This window comes from Strix uralensis, chromosome 21 (genome assembly GCF_047716275.1).
Source record: "Strix uralensis isolate ZFMK-TIS-50842 chromosome 21, bStrUra1, whole genome shotgun sequence".
NCBI lineage: Eukaryota > Metazoa > Chordata > Aves > Strigiformes > Strigidae > Strix > Strix uralensis.
The window spans coordinates 10,595,393-10,617,409 of record NC_133992.1 but is presented as its reverse complement, the minus strand read 5'-3'; the positions used below and the strand labels follow the sequence as shown (position 1 = coordinate 10,617,409).

Below are 22,017 nucleotides of genomic sequence, written 5' to 3'. Positions count from 1 at the left end.
GCCCAGCACCCCCAGAAGTGGGGTCGAAGCCATAGCAGGGACAAAAGTACCCTCGTAGTATCGGTGCTGTTATCAAAACTGTCTGCACCAACATCTGCTGGAGAAATCTCTCCCTCCAGTGGAAGCACTGGGGTGCACTGGGGTTCTCCCAGTACGATCTCAGGTGCTCTGAGACACTTGTTGATGCCATTTGGCACTTTTGCTTTAGTTTTCCCACCTATACAATACTTACCTTCTCAGATTTAATATTGTTGGCGCTCTGTACTCTTTGGAGAGAAACACTAGGAAGCTGCTAAATCCTGTTGTGTTGTTTGGGCCTGAAATGCTCCTGTAAGCAACCCAGCGCAGAGGAACAGAGCGCTCCGTTCTGTGTCGCGCTGTAACTTCATTACGTTACTGCCAGTTCTCATAAACTGTTCGGAAAGCATATTCCCTGTCAGCCTGCAGCGTACAGCACTTCTGCTGCAGCAGCCCGAGCTGGGGTTCAGCCGGAGCTGGGGGCTGCACCTCTGGGCACTGTCCCGGAGAGCGGGCACCGGGAGAAGCTGAAGACGCGCTGCCTGCTTGGAGGCCTCGGGGAGGCGTGAAATACCCCCAGCTCCGCAGTACAGTAACAATCATGTATTTGCCACATTCAGTTGCCTCCCATGTTGGCCACGGGCTGAAAAAATGTTTTTCTCTGCTGGCGTGAAGCAAACCCCATGTTTTCTTGCAGCGTGTCCCACCGTGACGCTCTCCCCATCACCACGAGCAGGGGATGAGAGGCAGCGCAGGGGTCCTGGTGCTGCAGCCCCTCCCAGCCAGCAGGACCTGCCCCGGGGTGCAGCTCTGTCACCTCAGCATCTCCAGGCTGGGCTCCCATGTCCCCATGTCACCTGGGTGACACCCGCGTTAGGCCCTGCAGGGAGGGGCCTGTTCTCCCGAGCCCAGGGAGCGCCCTGCCTGCGAGCGCGGCCCCAGCTCGCTCGGGGTGCACATGAGGACGGTGCCTGACTCTCCCGCCTGAGGCGGTTTTTATTCCCGTCTCCACACAAACACCATTTTTCCCCTTTTTCCCCGAACAGGGCAGCGCCGCGCACCGCCCTAAACCCTTCTCAGCCGCGGCCACACCCCGCACTGCCCCACCCCGCTCTGGCCCCGCCCCCCCTCGCGCCTGGCCAATCACACCGCGAGGTGGGCGGAGCCAAGGGGGCGCGGGGCTCGCCCGCCATTTTGTTTACGGCGTGGCGGACGCGAAAGGGGCCCCTGGCGACGGCGCGGCGGTTGCTAGGGGCGGCGGGGTCTCGCGATGCTTGCGGGCGGTGCCAAGATGGCGGAGGCGGTGATGGAGCTGCTGGAGCGGGCGGCGCGGCGGGAGGCGCCGTTGGAGGAGCTGCGGGCTCTGCGGCTCGCCGTGCAGGCCGTGCCGCCTGCAGCCCTCCGCGCCCGCCTCAGCGACGACCACCTGGGAGCGCTCTTCGCCCTCCTCAGCGTCAATGACCGGTGAGCGGCGGCCCGGTGTCGCGGGCCTGGCCTGGCCCCGCCGCCTCCTCTCTCCCATTCCCCCAGAGCGGGGCGGCTCCTGCTGCTACGCCGTCTCCTTCCCTGCCCTCCTTCAGGGCGGGGGCTGGGGCAGCTGAGGATCTGGGAGCACCCGGCAGCGTCCCCGTCCTGAAAGGCTTGGTTTTCTCTCTGTCCCGCCCAGGGAGCAGGTGTCTGCGTGTGTTTCCATCCTGGAGAGGCTCCTGCAGGCCCTGGACCCGGTCTATATCATCCAGAACCTCAGAGAAGAGCTTCAGAAAGGGCTTTTTCACCCCGACGACTCTGTGAAAATCCTCACCATATCTCAGGTACAGCGTTTTCCTCCAGGAGGAGGGGACAGAGCTCTGTCTGGAGCCAGGCTGGGTTAGTTCTAATCTGCTACTGTTGTTTCATGTCCTAATTTGTGATGGAAGCACTACATCAAGTGTTTTCTGCAGAAGTTGTGGTCTTACTCATGCAATTTTGGATAAATATTGTGCAATGTGTTAGTATATAATGCTTTATGATGTGTCTGTTAAATGTAGTGAATAAAACTATGTCTTGACAGAAATAATTTGAAGCCAGCACTGGCAGCAGGTGGCATAAGAATTAAGTGCAGCAACATTTTGATATTCAGGATACTTTGAATAATATTGTGGAAACAGTGAAGAGGACTAGGCTGTAGTAACTTGACACTTGTTGCATTAATTTAAACAGAATCGTGAAACAATCAAGTTTGGAATGGACTTCTAGAGGTTTCAGGTTCAGCCCCCAGCTAAAAGCAGGGACAGCTTGTAGCAGGCTGTGCAGGGTATCGTCCTGTTGATTTTTGAGTATCTCCAAAACCAGCGATTCTGTCTGGATGGCTGTTCCAGTGCTTGAATGTCCTTATAGTGGAAAAAGTTCGGTTTAATCTTCTACAATTGTTTGATCATGTCTTTAGATTGGGAGGATTGTTGAAAATTCAGATGCTGTTACAGAAATTACCAACAGTCCTGAACTATTACGGCAAATAATAAATTGCATTGGTGGAGAGAAGATAGCAGTGGCTAAAGAGGTAAGCATTGCTTTTTTTTTTTCCTTCCTCTACAAATGGGTGTAGACACTGGACAAAACACCTTTTCTTTTGTGTCTGAGATGACAGTCTCCCCTCTTCTTTGAAGAAAAGGGAACTTACATTGCTTGAAAGATATTATAAGCACGTAGGTGCTCTAAGCCCACAAGTTACTTAGATGTGGTAGAAAATTTACCCACAGCTGTTATCTCCCAGTAGCTGTTAATGCCAAAGTGAATTCGTAGATCTGAATTTAATGTCAGAGACTTGGATCACAGTAACCATAACTAGCTTTTGTCCTGTAATGCAGTAATTCTCATTGAAAAGTGAATTACAGCTGAAATTTTAGATGTGTAACTTGATTTAATATGTTAGTAAAGAACAGTGAAAGTAAGTCAGATCATCTTGGATTTTCTTCTCTTTGTGTTTTACTTGAAATAACTTGTTCTTTTGTTTCTAGGCCATCAAATCTCTCTCAAGAATAGCACAGACGCAAGACGGCTTAGAGGCTTTATTTGTGAGCAGTTTGTTGAGTGACTTGAAAAATGTCATGGCAACAAATGATGTTGTTCGATACAGAGTATATGAGGTAGGGATGCGATCAACGTTTGCGTTTGAATGACATGATGCTGCAGTTCTCTTGGACTGTAGTTCTGATTTACAATCTGGATTTTATGGCTTGCTTTTAAATTAATATTCATTACTGCTTTACAACCTTTTCTTCATGTCTATGTTTTGTTAAGACTACAAAGGAGTAGGAAGAGTACAGCAGTGTTGGCCCTCAAATAATATCATAACTTCCCTTTCTCAGTTTATGGTACAAAAGTGTGAATTACTGTTTACCTCTTATTTTCTAACTTGTGCCTAGGGAATTGGAAGGGCTATGCAGAGTTACTAAAGATACAATAAAATGTTTGCTTCTCTGAAAGTAAAATAGCTGCTGTAGTCTCTTAACCTTTGGATGTGAAGTGCTGTTGAAACTGTTGCATGGGGGGGAAGAGACCAAGAGAGAGATGCCAGATGTGTCAGTCTAGATATGTACAGCAAAGGAGAAAAATACAGTTTGGCCATTGTAAAACTTAATGGGAAACTGTGAATAGAAATCAAATGCATGTGCTGTAAACTTGGAACTCCTTATGAACTTGTTTCAGGCAAACATTTAAGTTCATTATGAAAACATAATGAAATTCTATATTTTATATATATAGGGTTAGTTAGCATTGTAAGATGTATTTGGCTGTTACTGTGAATTGTTATCATTATAATGTTTTTATAAACCAGCCTTTTCTTCCCTGTGCTTTTATTTAGTTAATTGTTGAGATTTCTTCAGTGTCAGCAGATTCGCTAAATTACTGTGCAAACAGTGGATTAATATCAGAGTTAATTGGAGAGCTGACCGGAGATGATGTGCTGGTCAGGTATGTTGGTAGTGAGTTTGCCAATGAGATTTCCCCTGATGTTGAAACTCTGATGTTTGGTCTTAAAATAACACTCTTTAAACACATTTGTGTGTGTTTCTCCTTAAACCCTTTTTGGGAAAACACTATCTGCCCCTCCTTAAACAGCCTTGAATATAAAACACTGTATACTTAAATTTGAGAACCAAGGTGAATTTTCCCCAATATGCTGTGGTAATTGTAATGCTGGGTTGCAACATAAACACTTTAGAATTCTTTTAACAATGCACCTGAAGGAAGACAGCTGGAGGAGTGTTGGGCAATTGGGCTAGTTTGGTATTTGGGGTTTTTTTGTTTGTTTGTTTGGATTTTGTCTTAAGGGTAGAAAACCTGTTTTTTCTTAATCACTGAGTACTTCAAAAACCCATCTGAAATAGGCCCAAATAACTGTTTGTCTGTTACAGAGCTACGTGTATAGAGATGGTGACCTCCCTGGCCCATACTCCACATGGGCGTCAGTATCTTGCTCAACAAGGAATTATTGATAAAATTTCAAACATCATTGTTGGTGCAGAGTCTGATCCTTTCTCAGGCTTCTATTTACCAGGTTATATCATGCTTTTCTTGTTTCCAGTGTTCACTGCTTGCTTTTATTAATGAGTTAAATGGAGAGGACTGTTAAGCCTCTGTTTTGAAAGCTCACGTGAATTTTTGTATATTAGAACGTGTATGTTGAATGTGTACAAAAAATGCTGAAGGACAGCCTAACACATGAATAATATTACTCATTAACAGTGGTAGGGCAGGTAAGATCTGGAGAGATTGTACTATATGTTTGAAGTTTGTGTTAGCGTAGCCTTTTTTTTCTTTATGAACTCAAGAAGACAGCTGTTACATCATGAGTTAAGTAACTTCCAAAATACTAGCTTGTTCCTTAGTTTTGTTCTTTGGTGCCTTTCACAAATAGTATTCAGACTTGATAACACTAGTTTAGCAGTGAAACAATCTTACACTGATGTATGTTTAATTTTGAGATTGTTAAAGTTATTGTTCCTCCACTCTGAATGCTTTTTTTTTTTTGTCTTGTTCTCTCAGGTTTTGTTAAATTTTTTGGAAATCTGGCTGTTGTAGACAGTCCACAGCAGATCTGTGAACGATATCCTGTCTTCATGGAAAAAGTCTTTGAAATGGCAGAAAGTCACGATCCGACCATGATTGGAGTGGCTGTGGACACGCTGGGAATCCTGGGATCAAATGTGGAAGGCAAACAGGTTTTACAGAAAACTAGTCAGTATCTCTTTTTTTTTTTTTTTATCAAACTTTCTCAGTATGTCCTACTATACAAGAGTGAATTGGTTTGGTGTAACAGAGAAAGGAATTGGAAAATGTATTTATCTAATAATAATCAAGGGTGTCTGAATAGCTGTGCTATTGCAGATAAGGTGATTTTTAACTGTCTTGCTGGGCATGGCAGTGTGAAATGTCTGGCAGCTAGAATTCTGATACCACAAGTGTGATTCAAATTATTCTCTTCTAGTGAGCTGCATGATACGAATCATCAGTAATTGGGTTATTTTAGATTCCTCTGTTTCTACTGATGTCATGACCTTCTCGCCAGCAATAGAAAAATGAATTGTTGTGTAATGATGCTTTCTGTAAAGACTGCATTGTTTCTCTTAATATAAAACTGTTCAGCAGATTCAAAGTAGGTGCTAGACTTCTTGCTGCTAGTCCAAACTTTGGTTTTTAAGTATTGGCAGATACCTATTGGAGCATTGTAGAATGGGATTGAAGATTTCTAATTACAAGTGTACTAGGGTCCACACTTCCCAAGATAACTCAGTTATCTGTGACGCATAACTTCCTTTTTGGAAATGTTTGGGTAGTGTGGAGAATTAACATAAGAGCTTTGGATTTGTCTATCTTGGATCCACATGAAGCAAAGAGAATCTTACACTGCTTTTGTTACAGTAGATCAGGAAGTTGCCTTTCTCAGGTTTAACGTACAACACATTCTACCAGTTAATGTAGAATAATGTGACTGACAGGTAACTCTGTATTCCTGTAGCGGTCTGCCTGAATTAATTAAAAGCGCTTTTGTTTTTATTTTCAAAGGAAGTCGATTTCAAAATCTGCTAAACAGAATAGGGCATCAGGCAAAGAATGCCCCCACAGAGTTACGACTTCGATGCTTGGATGCGATTTCATCTCTTCTTTACTTGCCTGTAAGTTTGTGGCTTGGTTTGTTGTCTCTTTTCCCCTTTAAATCTATAAGAGTTAAAAGTTATTGTGCATCTGACTAATTGCGTGAAGACTTTTTGCAGCATCTGGCTTAGGTAGAAGTGGTAGCTTTCTAGTATTCCGATTCATTAACTTCACTGTTTTGAAATTCCCTGATTTATTTGTTTGCTTAAATTTTGAGTTTATTTGTAAGAAGCCAGGTGTTCTGAAATCTGTTTATAAAACATGAAATTAAGACAGCATTGGCAAGGGAATGAGAGTAAATAATATTCTTGTGCCTTAAAGGGATAGTGGCAAACTGCTCTAATCCCTCTGTATGTTCTTTAGATCCAGTGATCTGGTTTTAATAGTGTAGCTCTAAATGAGCGAGTCAGGCGTTTTCATTTGTTTTGCAGGACTGCACTTACCTCATGTATCAAGATCGATTTATTTAAATCTGTCCTCCAAACTAAATGAAATATAGAATGCCATTTCTTCATTCATGAAAATAAGTTGAAAATTTAAACTATTTTAGTTTAATCTGCTGGTGGTTTGTTTTAAATAACTTCCTTAACTATTGAACATATACTCAAAACTTGAAAGCTTTTTGTGATCCTAATCAAACTCTCATTTTTGTACGTGATGCCTGTAGCCAGAGCAGCAGACAGAAGACCTTTTAAGAATGACTGAATCATGGTTCACATCCTTGTCTAGCGAGCCGTTGGAGCTCTTCAGGAGCATCAGTACCCAGCCATTCCCAGATCTCCACTGTGGGGCCTTACGGGTATTTACTGTAAGTGCTTTTTGTTTTTAAAGATAATACAGTGAATTGTATTGCCGTTCACGCTCAGATTTTTTTTTTTTTTAAGTGAATGCCACAAACTTATTGAAGGCCTGAAGTGGTGAGAATTAAGGCCTTTTGCATTGTTCCCCCATTGCATTCACCATTTAAATAATGCAGCAGACATGTCATGTCTGTAATGCTTATTTTCTTATAAATGGCCGGGGGGGGGCGGGGAGGAGAGCAACAGCCATGCTCTAGGGTGCTGCTTCAATATCGGAGGCACTGCTGTGTTAATTCACTTAAAACCTTAAAGATAAGCACTTCACTTAATACAGCTCAGTGCTGATCTTTAAAGTCTTTGTTTTCCAGTGTTAAACCCTGCTGCTTGATTTGAGTGGTGATTTTTGTAACTACTGTGTAGAATGAATATCCCATTTAATTTTTTCTGTTCTTTGACTATTTGTGTAACAGCCTACTGTGTAACTGTTGTTTTGGTTTTTAAAATGAGGTGTTTCCCCTCCCCCTTCTCTTGTCTTCATGTTTAGGCTATTGCAAATCAACCGTGGGCCCAGAAGTTGATGCTTGACAGTCCAGGGTTTGTGGAATACATCGTAGACAGATCTGTGGAGCCTGACAAAGCTTCGAAGGATGCCAAATACGAACTGGTTAAAGCCCTTGTAAACTCTAAAACTATTGCGGAAATCTTTGGAAATCAGTATTACTTGAGGCTTAGGGCTTACTTGCGTGAAGGCCCTTACTATGTGAAGGCAGTTTCTACTACAGCCGTGGAAGGAGCGGAATAATGTCTTTGTCTTGGTTCCTCTTCTTGCAAAGCATGTTATTGAAATAGGTGTTAAAAGATATAAGGTGTAAAGATTCCCCCCATGGGAGTCTCTTTGGATTGTCTCTAAAGGAACATGAAGCACTTTGAATCTATTTGAAATGAGAGTCGTGAGAGAAAATCAAAACCTGTAGGGCACAGCATAATTTCTCATAGAATGTCATGGCAGAAGTTCTCTGTGTACTGTTGTGAGACAAGTAACCAAGGTAAGCACTCAAGTCAGCTGCTGACTGTGTCTTATTTTGCAGATATTATCAGTGTTTAGTTAAACTGTTCTTGGGGTTGGAGTTCCTATCGTGTTTTCTCAGTAGATCACAGTTCAATTTAAAAAAAAAAAAACAAAAAAAACAAACAAACAAAAAAAACCCCAAAAAAACCAAAAACCACCAAAACACCTTGAGGTTTGTAACCTCAGATGCTGCCATAGTTTCTCTCTCTTTTTAAAATTTTTTTTATATCTGCTGAAGTTGGCACTTGCATGGCACATACTCTTTTAGCCAGTCATACTGTCAGAAGCCCTGTTGGTAAGAATAAGCTAGTAACATTCTGTCCACGTGAGGGAGTACGAACTGGATTCTCTTCTGTTTTCAACTTGCTGGATGTAAGTCTTGCTTGAATAAATAATCCTAAATATTGTTTACATTTTATGCTGAGGATGGGGGGGGAAAAAAAGCTTTTAGCCCTTTTAAAAACAAATGAATGCACGCTTTAGTGTATAAAACCAAATTGGGAGCTTTGTCTCCCTTGTTGACTGCGACTTTGTGTGGCAGCTCAGTTTACTTGCTCAAAAGGAGCATGAGCTATAGAACTACAAGTCTACTTCAGAACCAAATCTTAAATCGTTTACGCTATTTTTTAACAGATAAAATTTTTTAATTTTAAGTGTTATTTTTAAAAAAATGTATTATTTTAGTTGTCTGAATTAGAATGAAAGGGGTAAGAACATAAAGCTTTCACGTTTAAGGGCGTGAACTGGATTGGGAGGATGGAAATGTAGCACCTTGCCAAGTTGTGCATCTTCTTTGGAAGATGGTCAGCCAGCTGCAGGTGCAAAACTAGCTGGACACCCTGGTGATGTGTCTTTGTCCATAAACAGAGACTGCTTTATACAAAAGGTTTATATTACTTTTGTTGAGGATGTAAGAAACAAATCTGAGGAATAACTTTGGGGGACCATAATAAAACATGAAATTACTACTTTTGGGGCTTATTTTAGTAGCGTGTCAGGTATCTATGGAAAGTACTTGCCCTGTGTCCCTACTCTGCCAAGTGAAGCAGGATGATCAAGTCATGCAGTAACTCTCTTCTTGCTTGTAGTAGCTTTGAGCTGCAGCAGAGGTGATGATATTGCCTGCCAGAAATTGCTGGCAAGGTGTCAGAGCGGGCTCAGAGGAGCAGGGGAGCTGAGGAAGATCCCTTAATGTTTAATAAGTTCTCTGAATGCAGGTGATCCGCCTTGTTGCTTACGATCTAATATGTACAAAAGTTGTCATCCAACATTATACTGCTGATGATGCTTTCATCCTAGATGTGCGTAATAAACATCTGCTAGTGAGAAACACAGTACACAGCGTCTCATTTGCGAGCGGAGAGAGCGCAGAAGCTTCGTGAACCCTGCATCCAGAAAAAACATGAAAGCGCTAAAAAGGAAATGAAAAAGAGTATAGAAGTCCTTAGTTTGCGCTTGTATTGGGCAGTTCAGCTTTGTTATTTTAGGTGGCTTTGTGCGCTGGTGGCTCTGTATGAGCCGAATACTAAAATCTCAGTAAAAGAAATCAATATAGAAACCTTTTCTGCAATTCATGAGTCTCTTCCATGTGTGTTTTCAGCTGTTGCTTTTGAAGGCTACTCTGTGTGCTAAGTCTTTAGCATCTGCTTTGCATGGTACGTTTGCCAAATGCAATATTTTAGAATACACAGAGATGCCAAACAAGGGGATTTTTTATGTATGCACATATGCTTTATTTTGTTGAGCTTTGAGCTCAACATTCCCATTAATTGATCAAACGCTTACCTATTATTATTCACATGTAGTTCTCTACCCATCCTGTGTTGCCGTATGGCTTACATGTTGCTGCTGGGGTATCTTAAATACAACGGGAAAATTTAAGTGTGTTGTCCCTGTCCTCCCCCCCTAAAGTAACAGGTGGAGATAACTGAGGAAAAAACAGAAATGGAATGAGAATTGAGGTAACATGCTAAACTTGATGAATTTGATTTAAAAAAAGGACCCAACCAACCAAAAAAAACCCCACCCCAAACCAAAACTCATTTGACCCTGATTAACAAGCAGTGTAACTTGGTACTTTAAGAACTGTGGATCCTTTGGGGCACAGCTGGAATTCCTCTCCTCACGGCAGGACGAGTAGATGGGCCCTCAGAGGTACCGGGGTCTGTCACAGACTGGCCCAGCTCCTCTTCCTGCTGCTGGCAGAGCTGGTGTGGAAGCGTTCACCCAGAGGCCGTGGGCATGGGGGGGGGGTTTGTGTTCTGCGACTGGTTCCTCATTTGGGGGATTTTTACGCTTTGGGTAAGGTCGGTGTTACCGGTGTGCTGGTGAGTTTGTTGTGACTTCACTGCTGATGCTGTTCTCCAGTGTCATGTTACGGCAGTGCGCTGCTTGTGTCCGTGTTTCTCTGATGCCAGGACTGATGGAAATACAGGATTCTGGATCGGATAAGTTGGATTTCTTGCCCAGGCTCTCCCTGGGCTGTTTACCTGAGCACTTCCCATGACAGGTCAATGTCTCGTGTAGTTTCACCGGTGCTGTAAAACGGGCTGCTCGGAAGTTGTGCCCTTTTGTGGACTTTCAGTAGATTCCCCTTTGTTAGAGAATACTTTGGAAGCAGGTGATGCCTCACAGATGAAAAATGCAGAAGGAGTTTTGGCATGAGGTAGAGGACTTCTAAAGCCTGAAAAACACTGGATACAGTTTCTTGGAATACTTTTTTTTTTTTCCTTTTATGTAGGTACTTACACAGCTAGAGTACATCCAGTTCTCTTGCTACTGTAACACACTATAGCACTGAGAATTCAGTTGCTGGTGGAGGGAAGAGAGCTAACAGGAGATGGTTATTAATGTTAACAGGATAAAGCAGCTGGTAAAAGAAAATTCAGACTTTCTTCACAAAAGTTAATCAACGAAATGAAGAATCTCATTTTTTATTCTATCTAAGTTAAACTGTTTGAACTTATCGATATAGGTCAAAACCTTGCAGGACACCAGGCTGTAGTAAGTTTCCAGTAATGAGCAATCTTTACCATCACTTGTCTCCTTCCAGTCTTTAAATAACTCATCCTCCTCCATGTTGGAAGAGGTGAAAATGAATTTATAGCAGCATCGATTGTAGCTGATGTGCTTCTCCCCAGAAAACCGAGAGCTATGAATGGGACTGATGCCAGCTTTTTTAGCACAGATTCCAACAAAGACATCGGGGGGCACTGAAATCGGCACCTCCTTGGCGGCCACATACACCTTGTGAGCGACGTCCTGGGACATGACGAAAGCGCTCCCGTCGCAGTAATCTGGGTAAAACTCTTCTGAGTATTGATGGATGGGAACAAAGCCAGGGCTTTCGGGGTCTCTGTCAGGCACTCCCTGATGAACGACCCTCCCGCTGTAAATGTCCTCTAGCTGTGTTAAGCTAAGCAAGTATCCAGCCAGGCTTGGAATACCGACAAACATGTCTTCGTTTGTTTTAAGAATATACCTTGCACGGGGACAGAAAGTCACTGTCCACTCCACACTCATCAACATCTTCTGTGTCTGTGTCTCGGGAGAATCAATGAAGCTGCCTTCAATAATGTCTCTGTGCTTTTGAGACTCTTCATCAATCTCCAGCTGGGTGCTTACCGAAGCCGGCTTTCCTAAAGCAAACAGAGTAAGGACAGCATAACCTCCGGTGTCTGTCACGTTGCCCCATGTCTGCCTGATCACGTTGCGCCTTGTTCTGTTTTCTGGGCTACTGCAGACAAGAACGAGCAAAAATATCTCTTGATCAGGGCATGTTGCTGCACTGCTGACAGTGTGAGAGAGATTGGCCTTTAGAGGATCTGTATCTAGCTTCCTGGCCCTCTCCCTGATTTCAAGTGTCTTTGCATCGGTGTAAGAAAGAGGTAATGACCGCAGGAAATATTCCTCCAGTAAATCTGCTCCAAAAAGCAGCACGTGGAAAAGCAAGACATTAAAGAGAATGAAGCACCACTGGTGAGTCCGGAGCCTGCAGAGTGTCAGCTGGGGAAGAGAAGACATAGACACTGAATTCTCTTGCTACTAAAATGCAAAGCTTTTCTTCATTTTCTAATATATTCATGCAAAACAATCACAACTTTTATACCGTGGTGTCTTTGCATTATTAGTGTAAGGCTGTCTTCTTCCTAGAAACCGAAGCAACCCTACTTGTGGCACAGCGAGATCCTGAGCTGAGGAGGACATTACCATGCTGTAGTTCAGAAGGCTCCTTTCTGTGCACCCATACACGGAAATACTGAAGAATAACTCACTATTAATATTTTTCTTACTGTTTTCTGCTACTGAAGGCCTGAGATACTAATGAGGACCTGTAATGTTAATGTGTCCTCAAAGGAGAGCCTTTGGTGCTTGGCCTGACAAAGCTGTAGGAAAGCTGGCATGGTAAGAAGCCGAAGGGGAAGATGTTATCCTCGCTGTCCCAGAGGGAACAGCCCTGTGCTGGCCACTCTGCTGCAGCTGAGCAACAAGCCGAAGCACTTACCTGCATGGTGGTGGGATTCTCCCCGCAGCAGGGTCTGCGTTGGTGGCAGTTTCTCCCTGGCAGAGGCTTACAGGGCAGCGTTTGGATCTGGGTCTGCAGGATCCGGTTACTGCCCAGTACCCAGAGACTACGGCTTCCACCTCACCTGCCTGCGGGGAGGAAAGATGATCCCAGGGAATGATCGTGTTGCAGCTGCATAAAAAACAAAGCAAGCAAAACTCTAGCCTTTCCCTTTATTAATTTCTGACACTTGGGGTTGGGTCTCTGAGAAATAAAGTGAAGCAACTGCTAGAGCTTGCTCGGTAAAAGGGGTCCCCTGGTACTGTTGTGAATCTGTGCTAGGTCTGCCAGTCTGTTGCTGTTTTTCTGGGCTTTTGTTTTCTTTTACAGCTGTGCCTTTTTGGTGTTGGTTCCCTGGTCCCCTGGCAGTTGACCCCTGCACTGAGCGCTCTGCATCTCCCAAGATGGAGGTTTGGTGCGTTAACTTGTGGGGGGTCCCCATAGATGTGAAGGATGCCCTAAGGCTGTGGGCACTGCTGGGCCAGGCTGTCTCTGGCACACGGGGAGTGGACTGAGCAGGGAGAGGAGCACAAAGAGGCGTTCCCTGTGCTGGGGTTGCAGCTGTGGGAGCTGTGACCCTGCTCCAGGCGAGGCACCTCGCTTTGCTTGCGTGATTATTCCCAGAGCCAAGGAGGTGCAGGGCGTTGTTTAGTACCAGGTGTGTTTTCAGCAAGCCCCTGGGAGCAAGGCACGAAGAAGGGGCTGTGCAGGGGGAGCTGATGGTGCTCAGCCCCAGGGCCCGTGGCCAGGAGGCTGGGGGTGTGTTCATGTGTCCCCCGCCTCTTGCCCCTCCAGCATCCATTTACTGAAGCGAGGCTGTGAACTGTAACAGGCTGCGTTGGATGGTCCTTTTCTTTCTGTCCACACAATGTCACCCCGGGGTTTTAAATGACTGTATGGATTTGTGCTTTTGTGGCTGCATGTCCTGGTGAAGAGCTGCGGTGATCTACCCCTGGCCAGGCTCCTGCCTTCGGTGCTGGCCTTGGCTACGCCGGAGCCTCCACATGTTAATGTTGGCCCAGCTGCCGGCTGCGCTGGACGGGGCTGGGGAGCCGCGGGGGACTGGAAGTGCTGGAGAGGGAAGTGCCAAAAACACCACAAACAGGATGGAGGTGTCGGCAGGGGGGAGAGTTGGGTTTGGCAGCGGGTCTGTGAGCTGTGGGGCCCGTGGAACACTGAGAGGGGGGGAGAGGGGCTTGCGGGTCCCCAGCAGGCCCCTGGGGAGGGCAGGTGGAGGAGGCAGATGATGGCAATGATGCTGTTTGATGGGCAAATTGTGGCAGGAGGTGTCAGCCTTCACCAACACAAGCATGGGAACTCCAGCCTCTGTGAGAGCAGAGATTGTGATTTTTTTTTTTTTTTTTTTAATTTTGAAAAGATTTCTCATAGATAATGGTTCATTTCTATTACTGCATCCTTGGGTGAAAAGATGCAAGGAGAATGCAGTGTTGCTGTGGTTTGCTTAGCTGTGTGCCTTGCAAGGGTGTGCTCTGACCACTGCAATCCTCCCTGAAGCATCCTTAGGGGAGCCTGGATCAGTCAAAAGTTCCAGGGAGGTGGAGAAGAGCTTTGATTTCTGGCTTGGAGTGACCGAGAGTTAACCCCCCAGCTCTGGCTGAGCCCCTCTGCTCTCCCAGCACCTGCCTCTGGGTCTGTGGCAGGATTGGGAGATCTGCATTGATGTAGGGAGCAGCTGAAATTACAGAAGAAACCAGGTCCCCAAAATGTGGTCACAGCTTGGAAGTTCATCACATCCCTCTCAAAGACAGCCCAAACACACAGCATGTGTGTCCCAAGATGGACCTCGGCTTTAGGCTCTCCAAAACCGGGAAAAACTCCTTCCACAGAGCTTGTGTGTCAGCTGGGCTACAGCTTCATCTGGACCAGCCGCACAATCATTGGAATCTCTGCAGAAGTTGGGCTTTGAAGCTTGGCAAGCTGTCAGCAAGGGAAGTGTCAGTTAAATGCGTTCTCTGAAATAAAAAGCTAATAAGGAAATATTTTTCATGTTAATAATATAGCACTATAGCCCCAGATACCCATTTTGGGAAAAAAATTTCTCCTTTGAAGATGCTTCGTCTCCAACTAAACCATTTAATAAGCAAATAAATACTAGCATTTGAAACCACTTCCATTAAAAATATTGGCTTTTCCAATTGTGCGTTTTTAGAATAATAATAAAACCCACATGTGTATCATCCCTCTTGCAATTAGGCACAGCGTGGTGCTTGCAGTACTTCTGAAGTCACTTCTTTAGCACTGCTTTGTGGTGGCAGCAGGAACTTCAAACCGTCGCTGATATCACGTATATAAGATTAACGCTGTCCAACCGCAGCCGGGACACGGGCAGCTCTCGGATGTGGGGTTTTGTTTATCTGAAGAGCCTGGCTGAGTCCCACTGTGAGAAAGCTGAGAAACAGAAATGAAGAGGCTGCTGAAGGCTAAATAACTGATCTTGGAGTGCCACAAACCCCTTGGCTCCAGGGAGTTTGCCTGGGGGTGATCCCTCCGTTGCCTTTAAAACCCAGACTCCAAGCAAATGTAATGCGCAGCAGCTTAGGTATGACCTTATCTCACTTTTCAGATGGGTAAAATCAAACACATTCAGGGAAAACCTCACTCCCAGTGAGATCCAAGAGCTTCCAGAAGAACAGTGAATTCAGGACCCTGTAGTGGCCGAAGTCAGGTCAGTCTGGGGAAAGAACAGCTGCTCCTACAGCTGTGCTTCAGCCCTGAAAAATCTTGTGGGCCTAAATCAGGGAAACAACAGGGAAAGCAGGTTTCCCTGAGCCACAGAGCTATAATTTGCTTTATGTAAGATGTTTTCACATTTTCCTTAAATTTTATGTCCAGTCAAACCTTATTACAGGAGCAGGTATGTACTGATAATGCTGTAGACAACCTGACCTACAGTATGGACAGTGAGTGTTTAGACTGAAGAATGTTTGGAGTTTGGGTTGGATTTTTTGGAGAGGGCAGGGCCCTGAACTCCCATGATATCCAAAGATAAAAGCAGAGATGCCCGCAGGGTGGTGGGAGCTGCTGTTGAGCAGGACAAACCTGGGACATGGTGCCGTGTGCTGCAGGGGAGCAGCTGTACCTGCAGCTTCTTAAAATGCCTCTTAAAGTCTCCTGGCTTCGCTCCCAACGCTGTGAACATTTGGGAGGGGGGAGCAGAGCCTGGCTTGTTTCAGTTCTGTTCGACTCCGCTTCATGAAAATGCGAAGGCTTTGGATGACGAACCGTTCTTAGGCGAAGGTGCGGGTGAGTGGATGGCGTTTATTGAAGAAAACCAGTGAAAATTGGTTTTTCCGATTTAAATTTCCTCAAATATAAAAGCTGGAGTTCTGCCTGCCCCCAATGCCCCTGTGCTGTCCTTCCCTGTGGGGTGGACACCCCCCTCTGTCCCCACCATGGCCTCCCTGCTCTCAGACTTTTCCCAAAAGCTGAGTTGATTCCCACAGGCAGACTCAAACCTTTGCTCCAGAGACGTGCCAGGCCCTGACTGCACAGCCCGCCTGTCGGCACATGGTTTTTCTCACACAGCTGCCCCTTTCCACAAGGATCCCCCATGCCCTCGTGTAGCTGCTTGTCTTACCTTAACGGTCAGGGATGATCCCTGTCACAAAACATCTGGCAGCCCCACTGGGATGCTCCTGGGAGCCCAAAGCACTCCCAGGTGTCCAAAATGTTTTGGACCCTGCCCAGAGGGTCCCCTCTATTTACAACCTGCCCTCTGCAGTGTTCCACCAGCGCACACACCCCCAATAGTGCCAGGGGCTGGGGAGGGACTTGTCTGGTTTTTAATAACAGCATCAGTTGCAATAAATAAAGGGAGACAATCGTTTTGGTCTTAGTCATCTAATAGCAATGTTTTTGCTTAAAGATATGATTCAGCTTTTGCAGGCAATTCTTCACCTTAAGCTCTCCATGAGGCTTGGGAGATGATGGCAGAGAAGGCTCTCTAGGAGTTACACAGTGTGCACTGCATTTGTTTTTTGATATTTAACATCCCTTTGGGTGTTAAACTCAAGTAGCGAACTTGAAAACAAGCTAACAAACCAGGGTGCTGACACACTAGACAAATAGCTGAGCTGCTCCTGGTACACAAATGAGGATGTCTTTCCTTCCCATTTAATGGCTCAGTTGGCTAGGTTAAAAACATGTTTTTATAGCCAAGTTCCTAGCATTCGTTTTTTCTTTGCATACATCAGTCTGGGAGTTACAGAGCTCTGTCTTTTTCTATGGGTATGTTTGATTATGACTTCTTGAGTTTAATGACAGCTTTGACAACTAACTACCACTATATTCCTTGATAAAGACAGCTTAAACCCTCTGTGCATCCTGCAAGTGCTGCATTCAGCCTCAGAAATACCGAGCTAAATATAAGCTGAACGGAGAGAGCATGAGCTTGTGAAAAATGCTGAGTTGCGAGGTCACAGGGCTCCAGCCCCTGCGCTGAGCTGGTTCCTGAGAGGTGGTCTCCCCGCCAAGATGTCAACTTGACAGAGAAGTTGCCTATTTTGCAGCGGACTAGAAGTTTTCCCCTTGTTGTTAATTTTCAGTGGGTTGTGCAGGTTGCTTTGCCTTGCCCTTTCATTCCCTGAAGTTAAACGCAGGCTGTATTTGTGCCTGGCAAATCTAGATTTCACATGAAATTCATTTGACACGCACAACATTTGAAGCGTTTGAGTCTTGAATTGAGCTCCGCTTTGAGTAAATGCAGTCCATGCTTTGACAATATTTGCAACAGGGAGCAGGTTGGGTGTTGCTGTGTTTGACTCCACGGCCTCTCTGTAGCTGCACTGATGCTGGGCAGCAAGCTGGGGCGTTTCTTCTGGGGAGCTCCTTGCCCTGGGGTTGATGGGGTGCCTGTGTGTGTATGTGTGATGTACCCAAGAAGTTGTGGAGGGAAACAGGAGCTGAGTGCAGGCCCTGGGGCTCATGCAATGCCCCAGCCCACCCTCTCTGGGTCCCACGGTGCTGGATGGATCCAGCTGTGCTCCAGCTGCACGGACCTGGGGGTGCCCCAGGGATGGGGAGGGGGCTGCACCCCCCTCAGCCATGGCCAAGGCTCCTGCCAGTGGGGCCGTCCCCCATCACCCTCCTGGCACGGCGTTATTGGGGAGCTCGAGCAGGACAAGGACACCCGCCGACACGAATCCTCACGGCTCTGGAGCACCGCAGCGTGCTGGACTCGGGTAATGTGTTCCTCAGAAGATGACTTTCTCTCCCTCTTGCCTCTGACTCATCCCACTGTTGCCTCCCACAGATTTATTTATTGCTCTCCCAGACACAGAAACAGTAGAGTCGAGTCTCCACCGCCCCGTGCCAGGTCCCTCCTTGGGGCAGATGGGGCCATGATCTGCTGGGGGTGGCCATGCCTTCCCCTGCGCTCGGCCCTTGGGGGGGGTGGTGTCACAGACTTGGGGTTTGCCTTTCCCCGGAGCCTTGCGTGAGTCCCCCGCGCTGCTCCCCAGTCCTGGCTCTGCTGTGGGCAACGTGTGTGTGCACATACAGCACACGGCCGTGCAAATGGTGCTCGGCATCCCTGGCTGTGCCCGTTCCCTGGCGCCCTGCACACCCTGCCCAGGGTGGGGCAGCCCCCCGGGATGTGCTCTCTTGCTCCAGGGTGCGGTGGGGAATGCTGGGGTGCTGAAGGGGGTCCCCAGCAGAGCCACGGGGGGTGAGGGAGTTGAGAGGAGGAGGAAACATAGTGTTGCAGTAGGTACATGAAATCCTGATTAATTTTACTTTTTGTTAATAAGACAACTGTTGGGAAATGAGGACTTGTAGCATTGATGGCATTTTGGGGAGCGCTGCAGCTGAAGGCAGGGAGGACCGGCTCAGCCAGACCCATGCCCCTGAGATGCTGAATGGGGCCTTTGCCAAAAGCGCTGCCCTGCCTCCGCCCTGCCTCCCCCCTTGGCTTTGGGAGCACAGGATGGGTGTGACAGCGCTGAGGCAGGTACCCACAGCACCCTGCTCGGCCCCTGTGGCATCTCTGGGGCTGAGGGACCCAGCACCCAGCACCTGCAATGATTAAAGATGATGCTAAATCATGGCAGCTGGGAAGAAAAAGTTTTTATCACAAGGCAGTGCTGGCTGTGACCCAAAAGACCTAAACGAGTTTCCAAAGAGAAGTGAATTTTACCATGAGTGATCTTGGAAGAGTAGAGGGGAAGGGCAGCATCTCTGGTGGGTGCTCAGGTGAGCTGGTGGAGAGTGTGAAGAGAGCCCCCCAAATTACCCAAAGGCTGGAGAAAATGCCTTGGGGAGGAGAGCTCGCTCTCTGCTTTTTGTGAAGAAGAGGAAGAGGTGTTTTGTGTTGCAATATGATTTCATGGGGAGAAAATGCAGGATAAAAGCAGACTCTTGATCTAGCGGGAAGAGGCAGGCTTTGCCACAGCTGGAAACTGCAGTCAGACGAATCCTCGTTAGGAGGAGGGGTGCAGCTGACTAATGAGCCAGGCGATGTGTGGGGAAGCCATGGGAAAGAAGTGCCAAGGGAGGGAGATGTGGCGGTCTCAGCATCCCCAGATGTGTCCCTGGAAGTCAGAGGGTCCTGGGGCTGGCCAGGGACATGATGCCACCGCTTCCATGTGCTGGGCCAGGGACCGGAGGATCGGATCAGCCCCCACGGGCTCTGGCACAGCCAGTTGCCCTCTGACAGGGAGAGCGTGAAACTGTCTTGCCTGGCACTGTGAGGGAGTCAAAATCCAACATGGACCCTGGCCTGAATGTCCACCATTCCCAAAGGAACCAACCGTCTGGGCTCCTACCTCGAGTTTAGGGCAAAATCAGACACTGCTCTGCCAAACGGCAGAGGAAGAACAGGCAAGCTCAGCCCGGGGGCTGACACTGCTCCCATGACAGTCAATGTCAGAGTGTAAATAAACTCCCAACCCTTGGTCATTCTCTGTTTTACAACACACACTATGCCTTGAAATACTTTCTGGAGCTAAATAAGAGCAGGGCAAGAAAAAAATAACCAGTGGGGAAGGAAGGGAAGTATTTTGCTTTCTATTCTGTTAGCTACAGGTTGTAAAGTGGTTTGTTACGGAGGATCATGTTGTATCCGTTCAGCTGGAGAGGAAGCGAAGGTGACAAGTTCTGCAGAGCAGCGGAGCCGATCCGTGCTGGAGCTGGGAGCAGCCCCCAGGACAAGGGGTAGGATCCCACCCCGTGCCATCACTGGGGCAGCTTGTCCCTGTGCCCAGTGGCCGGGCCTCTGCCTCGGCACCCCCTCTGCTCTGCAGCGGGGCTGGGGAGGCACCGGTGCCCTTCCAGGCACAGCTCCACGGCCGGTCCATCCCCAGGTGGGGCCAGGCCGACCTTGCTGCTGGAGTTGCAGCATTTGGGTGGGGATGTTCTCTTCTTCTGGCTCTTTCTCTTTCATTTTTCATTTCTTTTTTCCCACTGTCCCCACCCCCCAAAACTGTTTTAAATAATTCCTCCTCCACGCCTGTGTTATCACCTAGCATGTCAATACGCTGCTGTGCCACCCACCCCTCTCCTCGCAGAGCTGCACGTTAACATTTTGCACCCGATAACGTGAGGCAATTAGTGAATGAAGAATAACTTTCCTCCTTAAAACCATGATGGGTCGGGAAGCATCACACGGATGGGTTGCACGGGGAGTATTAATTGCTTTTCTCTCAAATGACTCCTAGTGTAGGAGAGTCCATATGGAGAGAGAGGAGGAGGAAGAGATGCTGCGGCAGAAACGAAGCCCCCGGTCCTAGCGCGGAGCGTAAAGCCCAGCGCATCTGAGTGGGCACTTTCCTCTGGAGCTGGAGGCTGCAGCGCAGCGGGGGCTGAGGCAGCGAGCGGGCGCTGTGTGCCGATGCATCACACCAGGGCTGGGGCTCCCGGGAGCTGCGGTTGGGGGTGTGAGGGTGGGGGGCAGCCTGGGGGGGTGGGGCAGGGGGGGGTGGCCTGGAGCTGTCAGAGAGAGAAATCACCGCTCTGGAAGCAGCGAGCGCCTGGCCTGGATGGCGTCACCCTCCCCTGGGCTCTGCCTGAAGCAGCTTTGACGTTTTGGGTGACTGGGGTGGCCGAGGAGCGTTGCACAGCGGCTGTCTGGCCCCTGCGTTTCTGTGGGAGCGTTTCCTGGGGGTATCTGCTGACCCGTGGGGCCCCAGCATCCCCCAGCTCCACGCCGCTGTGAACTCCCCATGCAACAGCGTGCTCTCTGGAACAGAAATAAAAAAAAGCAGCAAACAAGGAGAGGACCATGCCAAAACTGGGGCAGAACTGCACCCCGGGGCTCTGCTACCCCGTGGGCTGCACGGCCACCCCTGACACGGGGCCAGCTTGGCCCCTGCCGTGGCCCTGGGCCAGCGTGGGGCGTGGGCTCGCACGAGGAGCCTGCGAGGGGGCCGCTCTGTCCGCAGCGGCTCACAACTGGCCCCCCGATGGGGGACGCAGCTCTGGGGTGCTTTGGGCTTGGCCACGTCATTGTGGAGGGCACCCCTGACATGTGGCACCTGTGGGGCTGAACTTCGAGGGGAGAGAAGGCACCTTGGTCTCCATCCTGTTAACCCTTCCCTGGAGGCAGCTGGCTCGTTTTCAGGCTGCCCCCGCTGTCCCTGGGGCGGGGCCGTGTTATTGCAGCAGGGCCCCCCTGGAAGATCAATGCTGCCCAGCCCGGGCGCACAGCACGGCACAGGAATTCCCCAGCAGGCCGGGGCTTGGCTGGCCTGTTTGCTTTCGGCACGACCCTGAGGCGCAGCGGCGCTCAACACAAATATTTGTATGGCTAATAGGAAATAAAATAAAATCCAAAAAAAAGGAAAAAAGAGAAAAAAGGGAGGAAAAAAAGGGAAAAAAGGAAGAAGGGAAAAAAATGGAAAAAGATAAAAACCGGAAAAAAGACTGAAAGGGAAAAAAGATAAAAAAGGGAAAAAATCAGAAAAAAGGGGAAAAACAACAAAAGGGGGAAAAGGGGAAAAGAAAAAAGGAGAAAAAAGAAAAAGGGAAAAAACGGGAAAAAAGCAAAAAAATGGAGAAAAAAGGAAAAAAGGGAAAAAGATCAAAAAGGGAAAAAACGGGAAAAAGGAAAAAGTAAAAAGAAAAAGAGGGGGAAAAAGGGAAAAAAGGAAAAATGAAAAGGAGAAAAAGAAAAAAGAAAAAAGGCGGAAAAAGGGAAAAAAAGAAAAATAAAAAGGACAAAATTTAAAAGGGGGAAAAAGATGGGAAAGAAGGGGGGAAAAAAAAGAAAAGGGGAACAAAAAGAAGAGAAGAATCCAGGCGAGCCCCCGGGCCGGGCGGGGCGGGGCGGGCGGGGCCGGGCCGCGGCAGGGGCCGGGGCGGCCGGCAGGGGGCGCCGTGGTGCAGCGGCGGGGCCGGGGGGAGCAGCGAGGTGTCGGCTCCCGCCCCCCTTCCCCGCGCCGCGGCCGCCCTCGACGGGCAGCGGGAGGAGGCGC

At 47.7% G+C, this 22,017-nt stretch overlaps 2 protein-coding genes across 2 annotated transcripts; one reads left to right on the top strand and one right to left on the bottom strand.

The window, feature by feature from the left end:
- Window positions 1-1,204: 1,204 nt before the first annotated feature.
- On the top strand, window positions 1,205-9,355 carry PSMD5 (proteasome 26S subunit, non-ATPase 5). Its single transcript, XM_074891237.1, has 10 exons — window positions 1,205-1,482; window positions 1,685-1,829; window positions 2,444-2,557; window positions 3,015-3,143; window positions 3,863-3,972; window positions 4,416-4,558; window positions 5,047-5,238; window positions 6,067-6,176; window positions 6,824-6,964; window positions 7,501-9,355. Exons 1-10 carry the CDS (start codon window positions 1,289-1,291, stop codon window positions 7,756-7,758), a joined length of 1,536 nt encoding a protein of 511 aa, XP_074747338.1. The 5' UTR covers window positions 1,205-1,288; the 3' UTR covers window positions 7,759-9,355.
- A 1,542-nt stretch (window positions 9,356-10,897) lies between these two features.
- Window positions 10,898-12,525, bottom strand: B3GALT9 (beta-1,3-galactosyltransferase 9). The gene has a single exon (XM_074891229.1). It carries the CDS (start codon window positions 12,046-12,048, stop codon window positions 10,930-10,932), a length of 1,119 nt encoding a protein of 372 aa, XP_074747330.1. The 5' UTR covers window positions 12,049-12,525; the 3' UTR covers window positions 10,898-10,929.
- Window positions 12,526-22,017: the final 9,492 nt, after the last annotated feature.

Coding starts and splice junctions, on each gene's coding strand:
- PSMD5 (XM_074891237.1), top strand. CDS start 1,289: ATGCTTGCGGGCGGTGCCAAGATGGCGGAGGCGGTGATGGAGCTGCTG. Junction 1,483..1,684: donor CTCCTCAGCGTCAATGACCG/GTGAGCGGCGGC, acceptor TGTCCCGCCCAG/GGAGCAGGTGTCTGCGTGTG. Junction 5,239..6,066: donor ACAGGTTTTACAGAAAACTA/GTCAGTATCTCT, acceptor TTATTTTCAAAG/GAAGTCGATTTCAAAATCTG.
- B3GALT9 (XM_074891229.1), bottom strand. CDS start 12,048: ATGTCTTCTCTTCCCCAGCTGACACTCTGCAGGCTCCGGACTCACCAG.